We start from the raw sequence: 19,359 nt of genomic DNA, 5'->3' as shown, positions 1-19,359 counted from the left end.
GCAGAGGCAATAGCTTGTTGTTTTGTGATTACTACAATGCAGTGTAGGGGGGAAGCAGCTCCAAGAAAACAATGGACTCAGTGATTTAAAGAAAAAGTCACTGTAAATATTGCTCATGAAGTATTCCAAATTAAAAACAATGTGTTACAAGAAGTTATGCTACTCCTACAGTGTTATTGTTATAACAGAAAAATAAGCCACTAAATGCTGAAATTCTTACAAATTTAAATATATTAAGAAACTTAACAACCGGGCAGCCTGTTAGGGATAAATATTGTCCAAGCTTCAAATGTTAAGTTGCAAGGAAATGAAATCTGGATGTGGGGACTGAAAGAGTGGAAAAATGAATGAAAAATCTGGCCCCTGTTGGCCAGATAATGGCCAGAGAGCAAAGAAGGCTATTCAGAAGCTCCACCCTCACAGGAAATATTGCAAACAGGCAACTTTACACCTAGACTTAAAGAACTGAAAGGCACCAGCCATTCCTTGAGTCAAGAGAGGTAGAGGAGGCCATCCAGAGGAAAACTCCAGAAGCTGCTTATACAGGACGTATTGATCAGACATGGGCCAAGGTGAGCAAGGGGGAAGCTCCTTCTGTGGTGCTGTTTGCTATTTTCTTACATCCATACTTCATCTTCAGTTCTGTAAAGGACACTGAAAGATCACTACTTCTCTAAGGAATTTTGATCCAAGGAAAAAAAAAAAGTAAAAGGAAAATAAAATTATTCCATCAAGAGTTAGAAGACTTTCACAGGAAATCCATTTTTTCACTTATTGTGAGCATAGGAAAAACAATCTTACCAGAATGAGATTTTGCAGAACAGTGTATTATTATCTGTTGTAAAAATGTTGTATTTTGCAAACAGGAAGCAAAAGTCTGCAGTTCTGAAGAGATACCAAGTGCAAATGAAAGATCAACAAATCTGACATAAGAGAAAGTAGTAAAACAGAACTTGAAGAGTTCCTCCCATGCTAAGGGAGGTTACAGTAAGCAGAGAAAGCTGAAACCTGAAGTAGAGGCAGAGAGGACAAAAAAAATCAGGGAACTTTTTTATGGTGGTTTGTTTGTTGCAGTGGGTTGTTTTTTTCTTACATGCTAACATTTAAATACATGCAAATTTACCAGTTTAATAATTATTATAAATGGTCCTATGTTGCTTTTCCATCCTTGCCAGACAAATCCTGCTTTTCTAAAGACAAATCTCCCCACACCTCAACTTCTACAACAGATGTGCTGCACTGCTAAGTTTCTCAAGATTTTTTTTTTAATAATAATATATATATAAATCTAAGTACATGCTGCTGGCCTTTATGTCGTAAAAAAAGTGTTTCCCCAATTTGAACTGTGATTACATGGCTAAGACTACTAATGTAGTTACTTCAAAGCTTGCCTAAACCTGATAAACTTCAGATTGTGCTGTAAAAAAGTCTTTACACTAATAGATCTCACTGAACATAGAATAATTTTTTCACTCCATATTGACAAAGGGTAGCTGTGTTTCACTACTAAAGATCATGCTCTTACTTTTTCCTCTTATCTCTCCTTGGGGTTGGGGAATAATAAAGGTATTTTTTTAAGCACATAGTGCCTTAAGGGGAAAGAATATCTCTTTTCTTCTGTACTTCTGCACTTCATTTAAACCATCAAGCTATCTTCTACTAGAAATCCCCCCCACAGGCTTTGATGATGTCAGAGGCAAACCAACCTCAGATGCTTATTCTTTGGCCTCTGATTGAAGCCATAGTTCATAGAGCTTTCTGCAACATATTCATTCACATACATTTTAGTGGAATTCTCTCTCCAACTCTGCCATTTCTCCCACTGCCAAATGACCACTCAGTGTACATCAATGTGCTCTCGTTAGGTGCTTTCAACAGGTCTGAGAGGTACATGACATGAAAAGGGCTACACATGTCATGGTTTAAAATGCAGAAATGTTTCGCAGCTCAATCAGGTTCCTTTGTTTCTTATTCAGAGGCAGCAAGGTTGTGCTTCTGTCAGTGTAGCACTATTGTCTTGGAATGGATAACATCTTAAAAGAATCAGCTGAGTTCAGCCAGATTCTTTATCCAAGTAGCTAACTCACAAGTATTCCATTCTCTCAGGGTTCTGTCCTCTTAGAAACCTTTATGATTTTTCTTTAGCACTGGATATGCTATTCCTTCTATAGTTAATTATGCAGATAATCTCAAGGTGGAGTTTCCCTCAAAAAAAGAAAGGTCACAAATTATTTCTATTTTTGGTGGAAACCTCACATGCGTACTAGTTACTTGCAGAAAGTAACATACAATTCTTCAAAAGTGTCTGTGCTTCTTCCTCCTTTTAAGGTGTGTCTGGGCTCCTTCCTCCTTGCTTGTACCCCTGAAGTTTTCTTGCTCTTCTTTTTTATAGCTGCATCACAGCCAAGTACTAACTGGCACCTGAAAGAAAATGCAAAAGATCACCACACGAATAAATTTTCTAGCAAAGAACTGATTGTGAGGAGAGGACAGGCCTTCATTGTGACCTTCAATGAAATAGAACAGCCTGAGCAAAACTTAACATTCATCGCGGAAACAGGTATGGCTCCCAGCTTCTTTCACAGAAAGAGTAACACTGCCTTGTGACATTCTTTTGCCTTGATATGCACTATAGCACAGAAAGATAACACCTTGGAGCCAACTTTCTGGTTCACATATCCATGGAACTGTTTGAGCTGTCTGTTGTATTACTCCCATCTCAGCTAGCAGTGGTAGCTTCCTTCAGTTTTCAACATATGGCACAAATTCATCTGAGGGGAGGGTTCTGAATTTGTTGCTAACTAATCTCCATTTCAGCAAGATGGGAAAAAAAAAATCTTGTTTATTTTCCTTAAAAGGCCCAAACCCCTCAAAGCTGACTAAGACCCAGGCCACATTTGGTATCTCCAGCACAGTGAGCAAGGAGAGCTGGAGTGCAGTTCTACAGTCCACCAGTTCCAACTCTGTGAGCATCTCCATTTCCAGCCCATCTAATGCTGTCATTGGACGTTACAAGCTGAGTGTTCAAAGTTCTTCAAGTGGCAGCTCCTCTTCAGCACACCTTGGCACTTTTGTGTTGCTCTTTAACCCTTGGTCTTCAGGTATGAACATGTCAAATTTCCCCTGAAAGAACTAAGTTGCTTATAGCTTCATTAATACTTGCAGCTTCTCCATTTGGTCCATACTTCTTTAATATGAGGCTGAATATACACCACATGATGTATCAATAAGAACTGGGTTTAAGAGTTTCTTAGGAATTCCTAGTACATAATATCCACTCTTTATCATGTACTTACTGGATAGCTCCTTGTCCTAGAAGATGAAGTTCTACTTAAGCAGATTAAGTTTGGCTTTTGCCAGAGCTTCCCTTCTTCTGAGTAAATTTAGAAGAGTGTGTTTGGTCTATTCAGAACCAAGAAAAGAGTCATATCTACCAGCTGTTGCCATATATCAGATCTGACAGTGTTATACCTCTGTCTTCACTCTGACATCCCTGCACCCCTTTCTCTAATTGTAAGAAATCCTGAGTTTCACTATCTGTTTATAACAGCAAGAACAGCAAAGGGTGGATATCTTCAAGCTTTCTTACTGATGGAGACAGGCTCCTGAGGTTTTGGTTTATTTTGCCTGCAGTGGTTGTATTTACATCTGTTTTGGCTTTTCAGATGATGACGTGTTCATGCCTAACAAGGCTGAGTGTGAGGAGTACGTGCTAGAAGAGTTTGGCATCATTTTTGCAGGCAATAAAAATCACATCAACAGCTTCGGATGGAACTTTGGCCAGGTAAACACAGCACTGAAACACCAGACAGTGCTCCACGCTCTAGTTTTTACATGAACTGGGTGACTAGAGCACGTTTGCTTTTTTCAGTTTGTTGCAGCCATACACCTCTGAAGGGCAAGAGCCTGGTATCGAAATCAGAAATCGAGCCAAGCCCTGTTAGGCTGAAAAATATGAGGATTTGTAATTGACTGGTCAGTAATATAACCTAGGACTTGGAAGTGCAGCCAGCACCTTAGTGTCTGATAGGTAGTAAAACACTGTAGGAATGCTAAGAGATAAAAGTCCTGGCCTTAAGACCACAGATTCCATTTTTTTTAAAGCTTTTCAAGCTCTTCTAATCCTCATAGTCTGTTGAGGCCACACTTTTGTGTGGTAACTCCTGGCTGAGCTGCAGCACTTCATTTGGTGATTAAAAAAAGACACAACATTAAACACTTATATGGCTCTACTTACCCTGATTTTTAGTAATCTGTAGTAACACTAACATTTCTGTATCATAGTTTCAAGGAGATATTCTCAATATTTGCCTGTCCATGCTGGATCGAAGCTTAAACTATCGTCAGGATCCTACCACAGATGTATCTCACAGAAATGACCCCAAATATCTGGGCCGTGTTCTCAGCGCAATGGTAAGTAACATTAAAAAAGCCCAAACTACTAACTGTTCTTTTAAAGTATATAAAAGTATGAAGACAATAGAAAATTTTAAGCCACTGTTGGTATGCACCAGAAATGTGGGCCTTAAGATTATCTGATCTTATCCTGCTAGATACAGCTCCTCTGTGGTGCTTCCGATACTTATTGCTTTGACATCCACTAGCCAAACAAAGTATAAGACACAGTGTGTTGAGGGATCAGTCCCTTGGAGATATTTAGTTCAGTGGCTCATTTGAAAGGGAACCACAGTGGTATTAGATGAGCTTAGCCTTGGATTTGTGAGGCTGCCTTCAAAATCTCCAAGGATGGAGGTTTCATGGCCTCTCTGGGTGACGGGTCCAGAGCCATGCTACCCTCTTAGTAAGGATTTTTTCTTACATCAAACATGGTTTTCCCAAGCTACAACTGTCTGCTCTTGCCTCTTGTTATATAAACTGCCAGAAGAGAGAAAAGTTGGACTCTGACAACTTAACCTGTTCCATTCAAGTAGCTTAAAGCCACTATTATATTCCTCTTATCCCCTTTGTAACCAGATTGAACCAGCCCAGTGCTCTATAGTTCTCTGTACACTGTGTGCTCCTGACCCTCTTGGCAGCCCTCCTTCCCTGGCCCTCTTCAGTGTCTCAATATCCCCATGAACTGAGGGACCCGAAACTGGAGACAGGATTCCTGGCACAGCCTCACCAGGGATAACTAAAGGGGGTGAACAGCTTCCCTCAATCTCCTGGTCACACTTTTCCCAAAATAGCCTAGTATGGGCTTTTCCTTTATGATGACAGCACTGCTGTCTCACTTCAATCTGGCATTTGCTTTAACTCCCAGGTCCTTTCCTATGGGCAGCCACTCAGCCGGCTGCTTCCCCACCTGCACCAATGCATGGGGTTACTATACCTCAGCTTCTGAATTCTATCCCTTTTTTCATGATCTTCATGAGACTTCTATTGACACAGTACCAAAGATCTTCAAGGTGACTGTGCCCTGTTTGTTGTGCCAGCCACTTCACCTAATTTAATGCAAACTTGCTGAGGGGTCACCACATCATGACCCAGGCAGATTCTGAAAGCTCAGCTGCATAATTGTACAATGGTGAAGTTGCCACTTCATGCCAGGAAGGTTCACTGAAAACTGATGTTTGTCTTCTTACCTGGTGCTATGACACTTGGGTGGGCAGAACAGTGAATAAATGCCATTCATTTCTTGAGAGGACACGTATTTCACATACTGAAAAAGCTGACCTGAAGGTCAGCTGCATGAAGTAGTTAATTTGTCCACTAAAATGTGATTCAAAGCTCTTCTTGTGCCTGCTCCTCTACTGCTACTACATCTGTTGTAAACTCTTAATTCATCTAATTGTAAATTTAGTGAATATTTGTACAGGTCAATGCCAATGATGACCAAGGGGTGCTGCTAGGAAACTGGAGTGGAAATTATGACGGTGGGAAAAGTCCAAGCAGCTGGACTGGAAGTGGTGAAATCCTGCAAAACTGGAAGAAATCAGGATTCAGACCTGTTAGATACGGACAATGTTGGGTTTTTGCAGCAGTATTGACTACAGGTACATCTTACGCCATGCACAAAACTGACACTGCACAGATTCTGTCAAAGGCACTGATAATGCTTCCTACATGATAGTATTTCAAAACACTGGTATATGAAGCTTCATATTTACAGAAATAATGCTTTCTGACTACGATTTTCTCTTTACTCTTTAGTGCTTAGATGTCTGGGGATTCCCACTCGTACTATTACCAACTTCAGCTCTGCCCATGATGCAGATGGAAATCTGCGTGTGGATGAGTTTTATGATGCTTCTGGAAATCACCTGGACAGGGCAGCTGACAGCATATGGTAAGGCTCTATGGTATTGAATAGTAGGACCTACTGATGCCTACAGAGTCTTCAGGTGCAAAGTATAGATTCTAATGACAAATGCTTTACCTTCTTAAAAACAGTCTTAAAATCAACTACCCCCACACAGGATCAATAAAAAATACTATAAAACAATACTACAAAACATATTGTTTCGACTCTCAGTTAAACAGAAAATTGTGACATGATTTACAGCAGCCAATTGAAGCCAGGACAGGCAAAGTTACTGTTATGATGCCACAGATGACTGGAAAATTGTGATATTACACTGGAAATATCAAATAGTGGACCTTGACTTAGTTTGGACACAGACAGTTCATATGAAATCATAAAAGTTCAACAGACCAGCTTCCCTGCCTTGTTTTTTTTTCATTGACATCATTTGAAGTTAAAATAATTTAATAATTGCCACTATTAAGCATCAAATGCAATTCAAACAAGCTTGCATTCAGCTAGGAACAGGTCTGGTCTCTCACTTTTTGCCTTGTTTACTCCTGTGCTTGTCCTGGACCCATTCTAAGTAAGTAATACCTGTATCATTGTGCTATAAGGAAAACAGCTAAAACTAAGGAAGAACACGTGCTCAGAACTTTTGGAGAAAAACAGGCTCAAGCCTCTCTGTGTAACTTTACAAATTTGCTTTCTGCCCTTGAACATTTATGTTTCACAAAGCAATTTTCAGCTCCTATCTAGTAAATATAGCCAGGATCAGAATAGAAGGAGTCAGTGTCAGATAATAACTTATCCAAACTGAGACATTTAATACACTTAACTAAGATGGCCAATTAATGGATATGAACAGGAATTCAGAATCACATACTAGCAGCTTACATTGCTCATTCTTGCATGTAGGAATTTCCATGTCTGGAATGAAAGCTGGTTTTCCCGTAGTGACTTGGGCCCCTCATACAGTGGATGGCAAGTTCTGGATGCAACTCCCCAAGAAGAAAGTGGAGGTACACAGATTTTATTTCAGGAATAATGCTGAAAAATTACAAAATCAGTCACTTTCAGAGAAAAGGGGAAAAAAAGTAAATTCATTGTAAAAGTAATTTCTCATCCTGCTCAGAAGTAGAATGGCAGAAAAGAATACATTAAATACTGCCTTAGAAAAGCCTCAGAATCTTTGGATGCCAAGAACAAACCAGACTTCTAGGAGCAGTCTTTCACAGCAATTTCTGTATTTCCAATGTAGATATCCAGAGCTATTGAAAATCAAGGGATAATATAAAATACATCAAATGTACCTCCAGATTAAACACAAGATACATTGATGATTGACCTGGTATAAGGGTCTGCGTGGATGAGAGGGCTAGAATGGGACAACAGCACTGGGCAATTCAGGAGTCATTGATAAATGTTGTACCTAGTAAACAGCTTACTTTCAAAGACTTGGTTAGGTCTAAATTTTCTTTCTTGATGCCACAGGAATTTATCAGTGTGGTCCTGCCTCACGGAAAGCCATCAAGGAAGGAGAGGTAGATCTGGACTACGACTGCCCATTTGTATTTGCAGAAGTGAATGCAGACTGTATGTACTGGAATTATGACCCCACAACTGGAAAGAAAACATTAATGTACTCTGAATCTACTGTAATTGGCCAATCCATCAGCACAAAGGCAGTTGGTAGAGATGATCGTGTAGATGTCACCAATCATTATAAATATGAAGAAGGTAAATAAAAGCACTCGTTCTTCTGGTTATATAGCTGCTTTGTTACCAAACGTGTATCAAATTTAGGCTAGGAATCTCTTGGGGGCAATTTTGGACTGGTAAGAGAAAATTTTACATTCAGTTTATTCAGTTCTAACAGAAAAGGGAAGAGAACCTAAGAGTAAAAAATACTGTCTTGCCCTTCCTGATACAGAGCTGTTCTGTGGGACCTAAGTAAGGCAAGTCCAACTATCTCTGAGTGAAGCACTGACTGTTCTGCCTGCTGCTGCTCTGTACTGACTGCCCCTGCTTTGTGAGGATGAGTTTACAGCCCAGTGCCGTCCAACAGCAGGAGAAAAGGCCTGTTACAGAAACCTAAGCTAATTCAACACTTAGGAAAAGAAAGCTCTTTCAAAGGGTCAAACAGCGTGTAAAGTTGTCAGACTTCTGGGTTGGATAGCACAGAAAAAAAATTACAGTCATGAACTGAATTTGCAAGTGCAAAGAATGAACACTGCTACTGAAAATATACACCAGAGACTGGATGGAATGTTTGCCTGCTAACCAGTCAACACATCACACACTGCCATCAGCTTCTCTTATATTAGGGGCCTTTTCTGTATTAGCAAATAAGAATTTACATTTCTAAATATTACAACCATAAAAACAGAGAGAAATGGGAAGAGTGAGAAACTTTGGAATTAAGATTTTGTGCTACAAAAAATGCTATTACAGGGACAGTGATATTACTGACTGCAGATCCAGAAAGTTAGAGGTAGCTGTGGAAAACAGAGGGTCTGTTAATCTGTAAGTACAGACACTAACTGCATTCTACTGGCTTGTTTCTAGCTGTCATGTAAAATGAGAGATGCATGTTAACCTTCAAGGATAATTCTCACGGTTCTCTCTGGCAGGCTCTACAAAGGAAAGGGATATTTTTAAAAAAGCCCGTAAGAAGCTGGGACTTGAAGATAAATTTGATCCTACAGCACCGACACCACGGGAAATTGAACAAAAGCCTGACATCTCAGGAAAGTTCAAAGTGGCTGGCCCGTTAGACATTGGGAAAGATCTCAATCTAATTCTGGTTCTTGCAAACTTACAGTCAGATGCTAAGACTGTTCATATAAATATGACTGCTTGGAGCACTGTGTACACTAGAAGACCAGTTAATGAGATCTGGAAAGACTCCATATCAGTAACTCTGTCTCCTAAGGAAGGTATTTTTTCCAATAACTTCTAATCATAATTGTATCATTGTTTTATCAGTAAATGGGCACTAGAAGTTGGTCAGCTTTGGGGGAAAAAGCTCTAACAAACTGCAATTTCAAATTTCTATGCAGAAAAGGCTGAAAAAAATTACATTGCACTTACAAACATATTAAACAGGCATGTTTCACACCACCATTTCCTCAAGTACTAGTCACATTTTTGAAAATATGTCTCATCACAGAATTATTTGAGTTGGAAAAGACCTTAAAAATCATCAGGTTCCAATCCCCCTACATGGGCAGGGACACCTCCCACCAGCCCAGGTTGCTCCAAGCCCCATCCAACCTGCCCTTCAACACTGCCAGGGATGGGGCAGCCACAGCTTCCCTGGGCAACCTAGGCCAGGGTCTCACCACCCTCACAGCAAAGAATTTCTTCCTTATGCCCAACTTAAATCTACTCTCTTACAGTTTAAAACCATTACCCCTTGTCCTACTGCTACATGCCCTTGCAAAAAGTCCCTCCCCAGCTTTCTTGTAGGCCCCAAGGAGTGAAAAGATGAAGCTGCATTAAAAAGATAAGGACAACATACATAAAGTGCATAAAAAAATAAACTCCAACTAAATGTGCTGTGGTCAGTTAACATGAGCCTTACTGAAAAGGACATGGCTAACAGCAGAAACAAGAACCCTGATCTATTAGCATGTTAGAATGGAATTAAAGGGTGAGGAATAGAAATAGTTGAAATAGCTGGCTAAGCTCCACAGAAAAGAAAGTTAACATCAAAGAACTGTTGAGGAGTAAAGGACCTCAGATTATTTAATTTTATTTTCAGGAGCTTGATAACATTATGGAAGAAATTTTCTACCTAAATATTAGTATTGCTGGAAAGCCAAAATTAATTTACCAAGTAACCATTAGGGACTTGGGATAATAGCTATACATAATAGCATCCCTAAAGTCAACTGGAAGATCACTGATTCACAACTGATGCTATATTATATTAATCTTAGGATTCAAGTCACTAGTGAGAAGCAGAAAATATATTTCTTTAATATGTAAAATTTGACTTCTGGAGTTGGGATCTATCTGCTTTCTCTAAAGCATTAATAGCTGGACTCCTGGTGAAGACAGAGCTTACATGCCTCATGGTGTGACACTCGGGCAGGCACCTTGTGGTGTCTTGTGCTCACACAGGCTGTGTGGATGGATTTACAGTCAGCAGGGAAGTTTTTCCTCAGATCTGATGGCAAGAACCATTTAAAGAGATTTATGACCTCAACTGGAAGTATGCTCTGTTTTGCTAGGCCTTGTAGTAAATAAATCTGTCACTACTGAAGGAATCTAGGAAATCCACATTGCCCCCATTTTCTTTCTTACTTCTGTGGGACTTTGCATTACTGACTTGTCATATTTTATTGTATTTTTCGTCTCCTATACAAAGTTGGAAAGTACTCTGTAGCTCTGTTTTCATGCAGCATAGCTACTCTACAGTTCTTCTGAACCTGATCATTAACATACAAGTGGCCAAAAATGTGGAATTGCCTGGATTCAGAGACAGAGGAGATCCCTTCCCATCCAGTGTTCCTTGATTTGAATTATAACATGGGAACTACTGTAAAAACACAAGATAATAAAAAGCAGACAGGGCTAGGAAAGATTAAAAAAAAAAGTAAAGACATCCTTCAGCTCTCCTCAGCCTACCATGAGAAAATAGACTAATGGGGCCTATTGCAGCATGTTCTATAACAAATGCAGTGGCACTGGTAAACTCCTTGCAATCCAGCTGTCTAACTTTTAGAGCAATTGGGAGGAAAACAAGCCAAGCAACACAGTAGTAGGGAATGGAGGAGGGATAACATTGAGGAAACCACACACTCTCTCTCTCTACCAAACTGATAGATTTGCATTAATTCAGTTGGGAAGTGATGGCTGAAAGCCTTCCTATTCCCAGAGACAGCATACTAATATTAGGTACAAAACTGTGCACTGATAAAAGAATGTATCAATTCCTTTTTTTTTTCTTCCAGAGAAACAATTTCCAATTAAATTACCATATACTGAATACCAACAGCAATTAACCTCAGATAACATGATCCAGGTAACAGCTTTATGCCATGTAGAAGGTGGGATTCAAGTGCTAGTGCAAAGAAACATCACCCTGGACAATCCTGCCATTGACATACAGGTAAATTGCTCTCCCTTTCCTCCAACTGCAGTGGCAGAGTAAGGGGAAAATGAGCTCACATAAGCACTTTCTTCTCTGGAATAGATGTTCTGCTCACATCCTGTCATGGTCTGTCATAGCATCTCGTAATACCTCCTCTTCTGATGACTGAGAGGGCTCAGATAGAAAAGAATACTGAGAACCTGGCCTTTCAAGCATTTTCTTTGCACAGGTACTTGGTGAAGCAAAAGTGAATAAAGAAGTGGATGTGGAAGTAATATTTACCAATCCTATTGATACGGAAGTGATGGACTGTGTGCTGCAGGTAGAAGGCAATGACCTGCTCAGAGGAATCCTTGAGATAGAGTAAGTACAACAAATCCCTCCTTCCTGCTATTAAAAAGTCATGAACAAGAACATAAACGTAGATGACTTGGAACCAACCATGAGATGAGACAGCATTTTCTTCTTGCTGTAATCTGGGGGTTCAGTCAATGTGACATCTCATAATGAAGCACATGGCTTTTAATGAGCTATTCATCTAAGCTAGCCTTTGGCTTCATAGCCTCAGAAGTCAAATAACTTGCTTTCCTGCCTATCTATCAGGACCCCACAGTTCCAGCACAAAACACTTGCTTACCTGTGCAGTACATTGCGTGGAGGCTGTCTATGGTCTTAAAGGACAGATGGGTTGAACCTTTTTGCTCTGATCATAGGGCAAACGATAGGATACGTAACAGCTTCTGTCCATATTATACCAAAATTATAGAATACATTAACCAATTGGGGTTTATTCACTTTAGTTAATGGACTGCGGGTGCCAATCTGGGTGTTCAGCCTTTGTGTTTACACTGAACAGACATGTAAAAAGCAGATGCACCAGTGTCCCAACTTTGGGAACAAAAAATTAACACAGATTGCTTAGACACAGGTTATGACCTCAAAGGGTGGTACCTCTGGAAAGTACAACCCCAAGTATGCTCCATACATAGCTACTCCAGACACAATTGATCACAACTAAGGAGGATAACTTTTAAAGAACAGTCTGAACCATAACCAGCAGCTACTCCTTAGATGGCTGAATTTATGTTACTAAGGCCTAGAACTTAAATGCAGCTGAAGTGCATGAGGCAGGCCAGAACAGAATAGGAAAAATTGTGTCTATTACAATAGAAGTTTAGTTGGGGTTGAGTTTTTTAATTACAAAAAGTTTTTCCAAGTCAATAACTACAGGCACACTTATTTCCAAGCTCTGCTTTTAGAACTCTACAAAATAATTATGTTAGGAGTTTAATAAACAAAGTCAAGAAACTATTAAATGGTGCTGAGATAGTGAATTAAGAGATTTTAAAATAGGTTCCTTCTACTATAGATCCCAGGTTCCTATTTTTATGCTTTCATGATTTTGTATCTTGTCTTGCTCTTTTTCCTTCAGTTTTTCACAACTGAAATAGAATGGTTAAGTTTTCAAGACTGTCCCCCACTTTGTATGTACACCAAATTGCATACAAATTTTGACTTTTGCTGACATGAGCAAATGTAGTTACTTCTAAAAAAAAAAACCTGAGACATGGCAGTGTGTTCTTGAACTGAATACATACAAACAAATACAAACAAACACACACAGTAATTTAACACTGCCACTTGTACTGGAGCAACTAGATATAGTCTATCCCATAATGTATAACCTCTTCTGAAGGAATTTAGCAACCTCATGTTGTCTATCACATACAACTTTATCCTCAAGAAAGACAAGAGGACAGGGTATGACAATATGACAGAGTAAGGCTGCTTGGGAAAACCATAAATGTGAGTTTCCAAGAATTACAAAATAAATGGTTTGAACATTCTAACTGCCATTCATAATTTTGCTGTGAAAACACTGATGTTTTCTTGGTGCTATAATCTATTCTAATTCAGGAGTTTGTATTCACATTCTTCAGGGCCTCAGATATTTTTTTAATAATTGGGTGATGTGTTTTACACCCTCTCTTCTTCACAAAGTTTCATCTCATACAACACCATCATGTCACCCTTTGTATGCTTATCTGAGTCACTGTATAATGTATTTGTGAGACCTTAATGCAGGGGTTTTGGTATTTAAATACATATCAGATATCCTGCATGGCCTTCTCATTGCAATCCTCCACTAAACTGCCAGGAATTCTTACTTTAGATGGGAGATGGTTAGTGAAGAAACTCAGGCATGATTCATAAGCCTGTTTTCAGCTTATTTTTCCCTTTGTTTCCTACATTTAGAGTACCACCTCTGAAAGCCAGCGAGACCTCCAGTATAAAGTTTAAACTCATCCCTTTTCAGACGGGCCCCAAACATCTACTTGTAAATTTCTCCTGTGATAAATTTGCAGACATCAAGACCTTTAAGATGGTAAATGTGATTGACTAACATAAGGACATAAGATGAATAGCCTGTGTGTGTATGAAATGAACAAAATCTAAGAAATCATGGATAAGAAAACAATGAGAAAATTAGCAAAACAAAATCCTCACTTCCTGTGATAAGGTGTTACCAACATCACGTAATAAAAGTCTTACATTGTAATTTTAAATAAACTGAGGAATAGTTGTGTCTTCATTTACTGTTGCGAGTGTCCATGATATTAAAAAGTGCATGTTTCCTTCTATTCAGAGACTGTTTTACTTTGCCTGGTTTTCTTAGGAAATAATTCTTTCTGGCTCCAGATGTCTCTGCATAAACACTCCTAGACACGTTTTTTTCCAATTCAAAGCCTGATACACTGTCCTTTCAAAGCAGTGTTTCACCTTACTGCAATAGTGATACTAAAAAGTAGCTAGGATGAGCTGCACCGTTTATGTAATTTAGCTTTGTCCATTTTTTGATGCAAAGTCTGTCCTGGCATTTTTCCTTTTTTTGATAAATCACAGTGACCAAGTGAGGCACAGGAAATGATCAAAAGGAATTCAGGTTGTGTCCAATTTGAGAGTCATTTGACAAACACATCGAGATAATTGCTTAGCTCAACATACATGATAATTTTTGCATTCTGGTATTTTGCACTTCCTGAAATTCTTCTTCAAGAATCAATTGGAGGATAATCCTAAACTGAAGGGTATTTTACCTTTAGAAGAGTTATGAATTCTTAGCTATAGATTCTGTCAGGAAGTCATCTTTCAGGGTTCAAATTTGGTAAAACATACTTAAAGCCTTTTCTGGGAAGACAGGTATGGGCCAAAAGTTGGGTTCCAGGAAAAAGTGAACTAGGTGTCGCCCAGAGAGCTACGTGGTTTATGGCCAATAATTGTACAACAGTAAATCAATCTCTGACTGACAACGATCTGTGTGAAGTGAATGGAAAGCCAAGCTACTGCTCTATTGCACTTTCGACTGCTGGGCCAGGAAAGCCTGTATAAACTGCCTGAAGCCAACTCTGTGTTCCCACTTGGACCACACAGCACAGGGTACATGTGACCAGCCATAAGGACTCCTCACTATTATAGGAGCAGCCCAGGCTCAGATTGGCTATGAAGTTCATTTGTCCTTCTAGCCTGCAAAACTGTTTTAGAAGGGCACTTGCAGCCACCTTGCTTTCCACTGCCAGTCACACTATGTCAGCACGTGACCATACTGGACACACCATGAGATGACCTACAGAGAAGTAGCTCCTGTACCAGTAGCCCACAGTGGCACCCTCTCTTTCTCCTGAAGTTTCTCTAGGCTTGTCAGAGCCAAGAGCCCTCATCATGTAGACCAAACAGTAGAAGTTGAAACTCTAGCATAGCCTTGAATTTAGAATGTAGATATATATTTCATTACTTCTTTTTATGGGTCTTGTATGCATGAAAAACACCAGACTACGCTAAAGCAAAGTGAACTGCAACAGAAAAAATGAGAGAAGTTTGTAAATTGGACCTCAATGGGAATTAAAAGGAAGGCAACACCCTCCCCCTGCAATACTTAACGTGCACATGAAGTTAATGTGTCTAATGAAATGTGTGTTTACTGTAATACTATACTAATCTCCTCTTTCTAGTAAAGAATAGCAACAATACATGTGTAAAGTGCAATATGGTTATGCTGAGGATATGACAGTGCAATACTTGAACAGACAAAAATATTTAGGAAATGAATTAAAGATTATGTTTTTCTCTAAAAGTTAGCAAATTGCAATTTCAAGGCTCTGAAACAAGGAAAAAGGAGGAACATATTTTGAACCATTCTGGATGACAGGTGGGTGCAATTGAGGTAGGAAAAACACCTTTGACAATGTTAAGTCATTAGTCACTTAGGAACCATGACCACTGCATTCCAAAGGGATTGCAAAAGCAGCTGCTGTTGCTTTGCTGTGGCGAAGGTGTGGACTGGCAGGTGCCAGTTTGGGATGCAGGCCAGTCTGAGAAAGGTTCTGGTGGCTTGGGGAACACTGCTGGGGGTGTGTCTTACAGAGGTAAAGGAGGTGGTTGCAGCTGAGACAGAAAAAGTGCTCTGAGATTTAATTACTTATGTGAGTAGCAAGGAAGAAGAAAGGAAATAGTCACACTCCATCAGAGCAATGTGTAACATCTGAAGCAATCACTGTAACTACTGAACGCCTGGACTTCAGAACTGGTCGATGCGGTTTGTCACTAGGGCTGCGTGTGAAGATCAGGTAACATCAGAGGCTTGTGGCTCTTATGGTTTCCAAGGAATATGAATTAAGGAAAAGAGAAAAAGACCAACTAAAGCTCTGAACAGCAATCAAGTCAATTTGAGGCGATTCTTGAAACAAGTTTTGACAGCCTAAACATCCCCGAAACTTCCAAGAGGAGAAAGGACCTCTGAATCATAACGTAAGTGGAGATACACCGTGCCAGATACACTGCTGCCAAGTGTGAGAATTTAATGTTTCTCTTTCAGGATAGGGCTAGCATGAATGTAATATAAGTACGTACTATCTTAGTCTCTGCTGTATCAAAGTTTCTCAAAAAGGTGCAGGAAGTCAATTAAAAAAAAAAAAATCAACCTTATAAACAGCTGTTGGAGCTTAACTTCTGGTTTTTAAGTTTGGTTTTAGTTTTTTTAATTTGTAACTTAAAATTAAAATTCAGACTAAGTTATTTTTTTTTCAGTCTTTACTGAGTGCTAAAACACCATCAGTGGAGCTGTAGAATCTTAAACAAGTATCTCTCCCAACAATGTCACTTCAATACCTGTACAGTTTTAAGCAAGGGTACAAAAATTAAAAGAAATATATTCACAGTTGTGAAAATAGGTTTAGAGCTTGCACTGCTAACAACTACTCATGGTTAAGAGTTTGGGGGTTCTTTTTCAAATAAAACCTCTGCTGAAATAGCAGCATGGAGATGGCCAATATAGCAGGTAACCATATTTGTTTCTGGTTGGAGCTTATAATTTCACATAAACTGGGGGCATTGGAGATAATTTCAGACTCAAAAAACCCTTTAAAACCAACTCACAGCTGTTGAAAAAAAACAGAAGTGACAAAAAACAATATGGAAGTTAAGTAATTAGGAAATGCTCCTTTTTCCTTCATATGGCTTTTATGTCCCACCACACTCCCCGTTTCCTCATCCTCAAGGATAACTAATTCATGGCACACCTATTATCCTTTGTAGGAAGTTCCTGTCTGGGGATTCAAGAGAATGTACTTCCTCTGACTAAATAATTTTGGTATCTCCTCCCATAATTACACCCACGTTGAGTAAGGACACTAGCATTAGAAATACATACATTACAGAAACTAGTTAATTCTTTTTACAAGTCTACAGGTATTAATAACAACTGCTAAGTACCTCTCCTTTCTCACAAATTTCAGCTTACACCACCAAAAGATTGCTGGGGTTTTTCTTTTTATGATTAATGTGACTTGGACATCCTTGAAGAACAAAATAGAAGTTGTATTCAATTGTCATAAGCTGAGGGAATGGCAGGTGAGTTCTGTGTGTCATTTGCTTCCCTTCAGCAGGTACTTTATTTAGGATGGCTTCCTTAAGATACTTGCTCTCAAGGTACCTGCTTAGATTTCTTATCTGAAGGAAATGTTTTGGTTTTGTTTTGTATTAATTTTCAAAGGTTATTGTTGTTATTAAGACCTGTTTGAAAATAAACTTTTAGCAAAACCAGTTCTGGGGGAAAAAATAAATTCCCATTACTTCAAAAGGCACAATGTAGATCTCCATCTAAACCCTTTCCTTTCTAAATATTTCAGAGGTGTGTTATACTTCGTATTAACAAAATTTGCATAATCCATCCTAATGGAGCTGTGAGTGTGGAGTCTACAGATGGGAATTCAAAGATGCATTAACATCCCACCAAAGGAAAACAGCAATGACAATATCTCTCCTTTTTACAGTTTAAAATTAAGGTCATTATTGAGCTGGGCAATTGCAAAGGAGGATTCTCTCTTGTTCAATGATTAAAACCAAACATTTTCAAATCAGTTTTTAAAACGTTGCTTTGCAGGGAAAGAAGTAGCCTATTACAGTTCACTGCTGCACCAGATAGTCATGCTAAAGACTCTTTTCCAGCCCATCAATGCTTACTCAGATTACTTCTTTGTGGTCTTAGACTACAAAGAAAAAAAATCTTCTTTCTTCAATATAATTATGGTACTTTTTTGCCTAAGTTAGATTTTTACTTCTACTTCTTCAAAGATGACGTGTAAACGGTAATTTAATCCACAGCTGTATTGTTTCAGCTCTGACTTGGTATTTCATTGCTATGCTATGTGGTACAAGATAGACTTGGCTTGAAGATCCCCATCATGATAGTACATGGTGCCACAGGCCTTAATCCATCCTTTCCATTACACTCCTTTTTCTCTGTTGTTATTGTTTTCTTTTTAATTCCATTTAAAATTGTGGTGCTTACATTCCCTCATCCCATCCCTCTCTCCTCTTCCCCCTCATTTGCATTTATGATACAAGCATTAACAAAAGTGATTCATAAGAATCTTCACCAAGGTACTTGCCCTGAGCATTTTCCAAAACTTACAACAAAATACTCCAGGTGGTGAGTCTCATAGGACAGGCAGGAACACAGAGGATGGTGCCTCTCAGAGCTTCTGAAGACTGTGACTGCTCAAGTTTGAGCACAGCAGTAAAACATGAAATACAGAAAGGAAAACAATCCTGCAAGGAAGATCATACAGTCTGCTTGCCAAAAAGGTAGTTCAGCATTTGAAGTTACAGGAGCCACTTCACAGGTTTTCAACAACAGACCATAATAACAAATGCACTGTAAGTCATCAGAATTCCTCCAGGACATGAAGGCAGTGCCTATTAGAACAGGAATGCCAGTGGTCCAGCTGTCACTTTGGACAGAGCTAAATTCAGTCACATCAATTTCTTTATCAAAAGCTCCAACTTATGTCCTCTAGTACCTCCTGCTCATTCATATGAGAGATGATCTATCATGATGCATCTTTCCCTACTGAAGGCCAAATACCATCAGGATATAAGCAGGAAAAGTAAGATGTCCTAATAGCCATTTCAGGGATCACTAAAAATACATAGGTTCATAGAGTAATTTTGATTGGAAAAGACCTTTAAGATCATCAATTCCAACTGTTAATCTAGCACAGTGCCAAGTCCACCACTAAATCATGTGCCCCAGCACCACTTCTACGCATCTTTTAAATACCTCCAGGGATGGTGACTCTACCACTCCCCTGGGCAGCCTGTGCCAGAGCCTGACAACTTTTTCAGTAAAGACATTTTTCCTAATATCCAATCTAAACCTCTCTGGCACAACTTGAGGCTATTTCCTCTTGTTCTATTGCTTGAAAGTGTAGAGGCGCTACAGGCCACTTTATTTGGTGCAGACAAAGAAATAATACTGATTCGACCCTGTAACATTTTTTTTTTTTCTAAGTCAAGCTATAAAACAGCATCCAACACAGTACAGTGTATGACAGCCCTGTAATAAAACCCAAGCAAAAATTTCAGTTATCAACTACTAGGCTTCATCAATTTAATGGAGGTCTGCTTTCAATTGCCCTTCCTCTGGTGGAAGTTAATAGCTTTTAGCAACCTCATC

General features: G+C 39.2%; 1 protein-coding gene across 1 annotated transcript; it reads left to right on the top strand.

Annotated features, from left to right (window-relative positions):
- Positions 1–562: 562 nt before the first annotated feature.
- LOC127391131 (protein-glutamine gamma-glutamyltransferase E-like) lies at positions 563–13,749 on the top strand. Its single transcript, XM_051633433.1, has 13 exons — positions 563–572; positions 2,393–2,560; positions 2,859–3,101; positions 3,666–3,784; positions 4,285–4,413; positions 5,819–5,996; positions 6,154–6,289; positions 7,163–7,266; positions 7,739–7,984; positions 8,878–9,183; positions 11,206–11,363; positions 11,575–11,708; positions 13,602–13,749. Exons 1-13 carry the CDS (start codon positions 563–565, stop codon positions 13,747–13,749), a joined length of 2,079 nt encoding a protein of 692 aa, XP_051489393.1.
- The last annotated feature ends 5,610 nt before the right edge of the window (positions 13,750–19,359 follow it).

The sequence above is a fragment of the Apus apus genome, chromosome 15, assembly GCF_020740795.1.
Source record: "Apus apus isolate bApuApu2 chromosome 15, bApuApu2.pri.cur, whole genome shotgun sequence".
Taxonomy (NCBI): domain Eukaryota; kingdom Metazoa; phylum Chordata; class Aves; order Apodiformes; family Apodidae; genus Apus; species Apus apus.
This window is presented reverse-complemented; position numbering and strand designations above follow the sequence as displayed.

Excerpts from the sequence above, each read along its gene's own strand:
- LOC127391131 (XM_051633433.1), top strand. Across the intron at positions 3,102-3,665 it reads CTTTAACCCTTGGTCTTCAG|ATGATGACGTGTTCATGCCT; the intron begins GTATGAACATGT and ends TTGGCTTTTCAG. Across the intron at positions 7,985-8,877 it reads TCATTATAAATATGAAGAAG|GCTCTACAAAGGAAAGGGAT; the intron begins GTAAATAAAAGC and ends TCTCTCTGGCAG.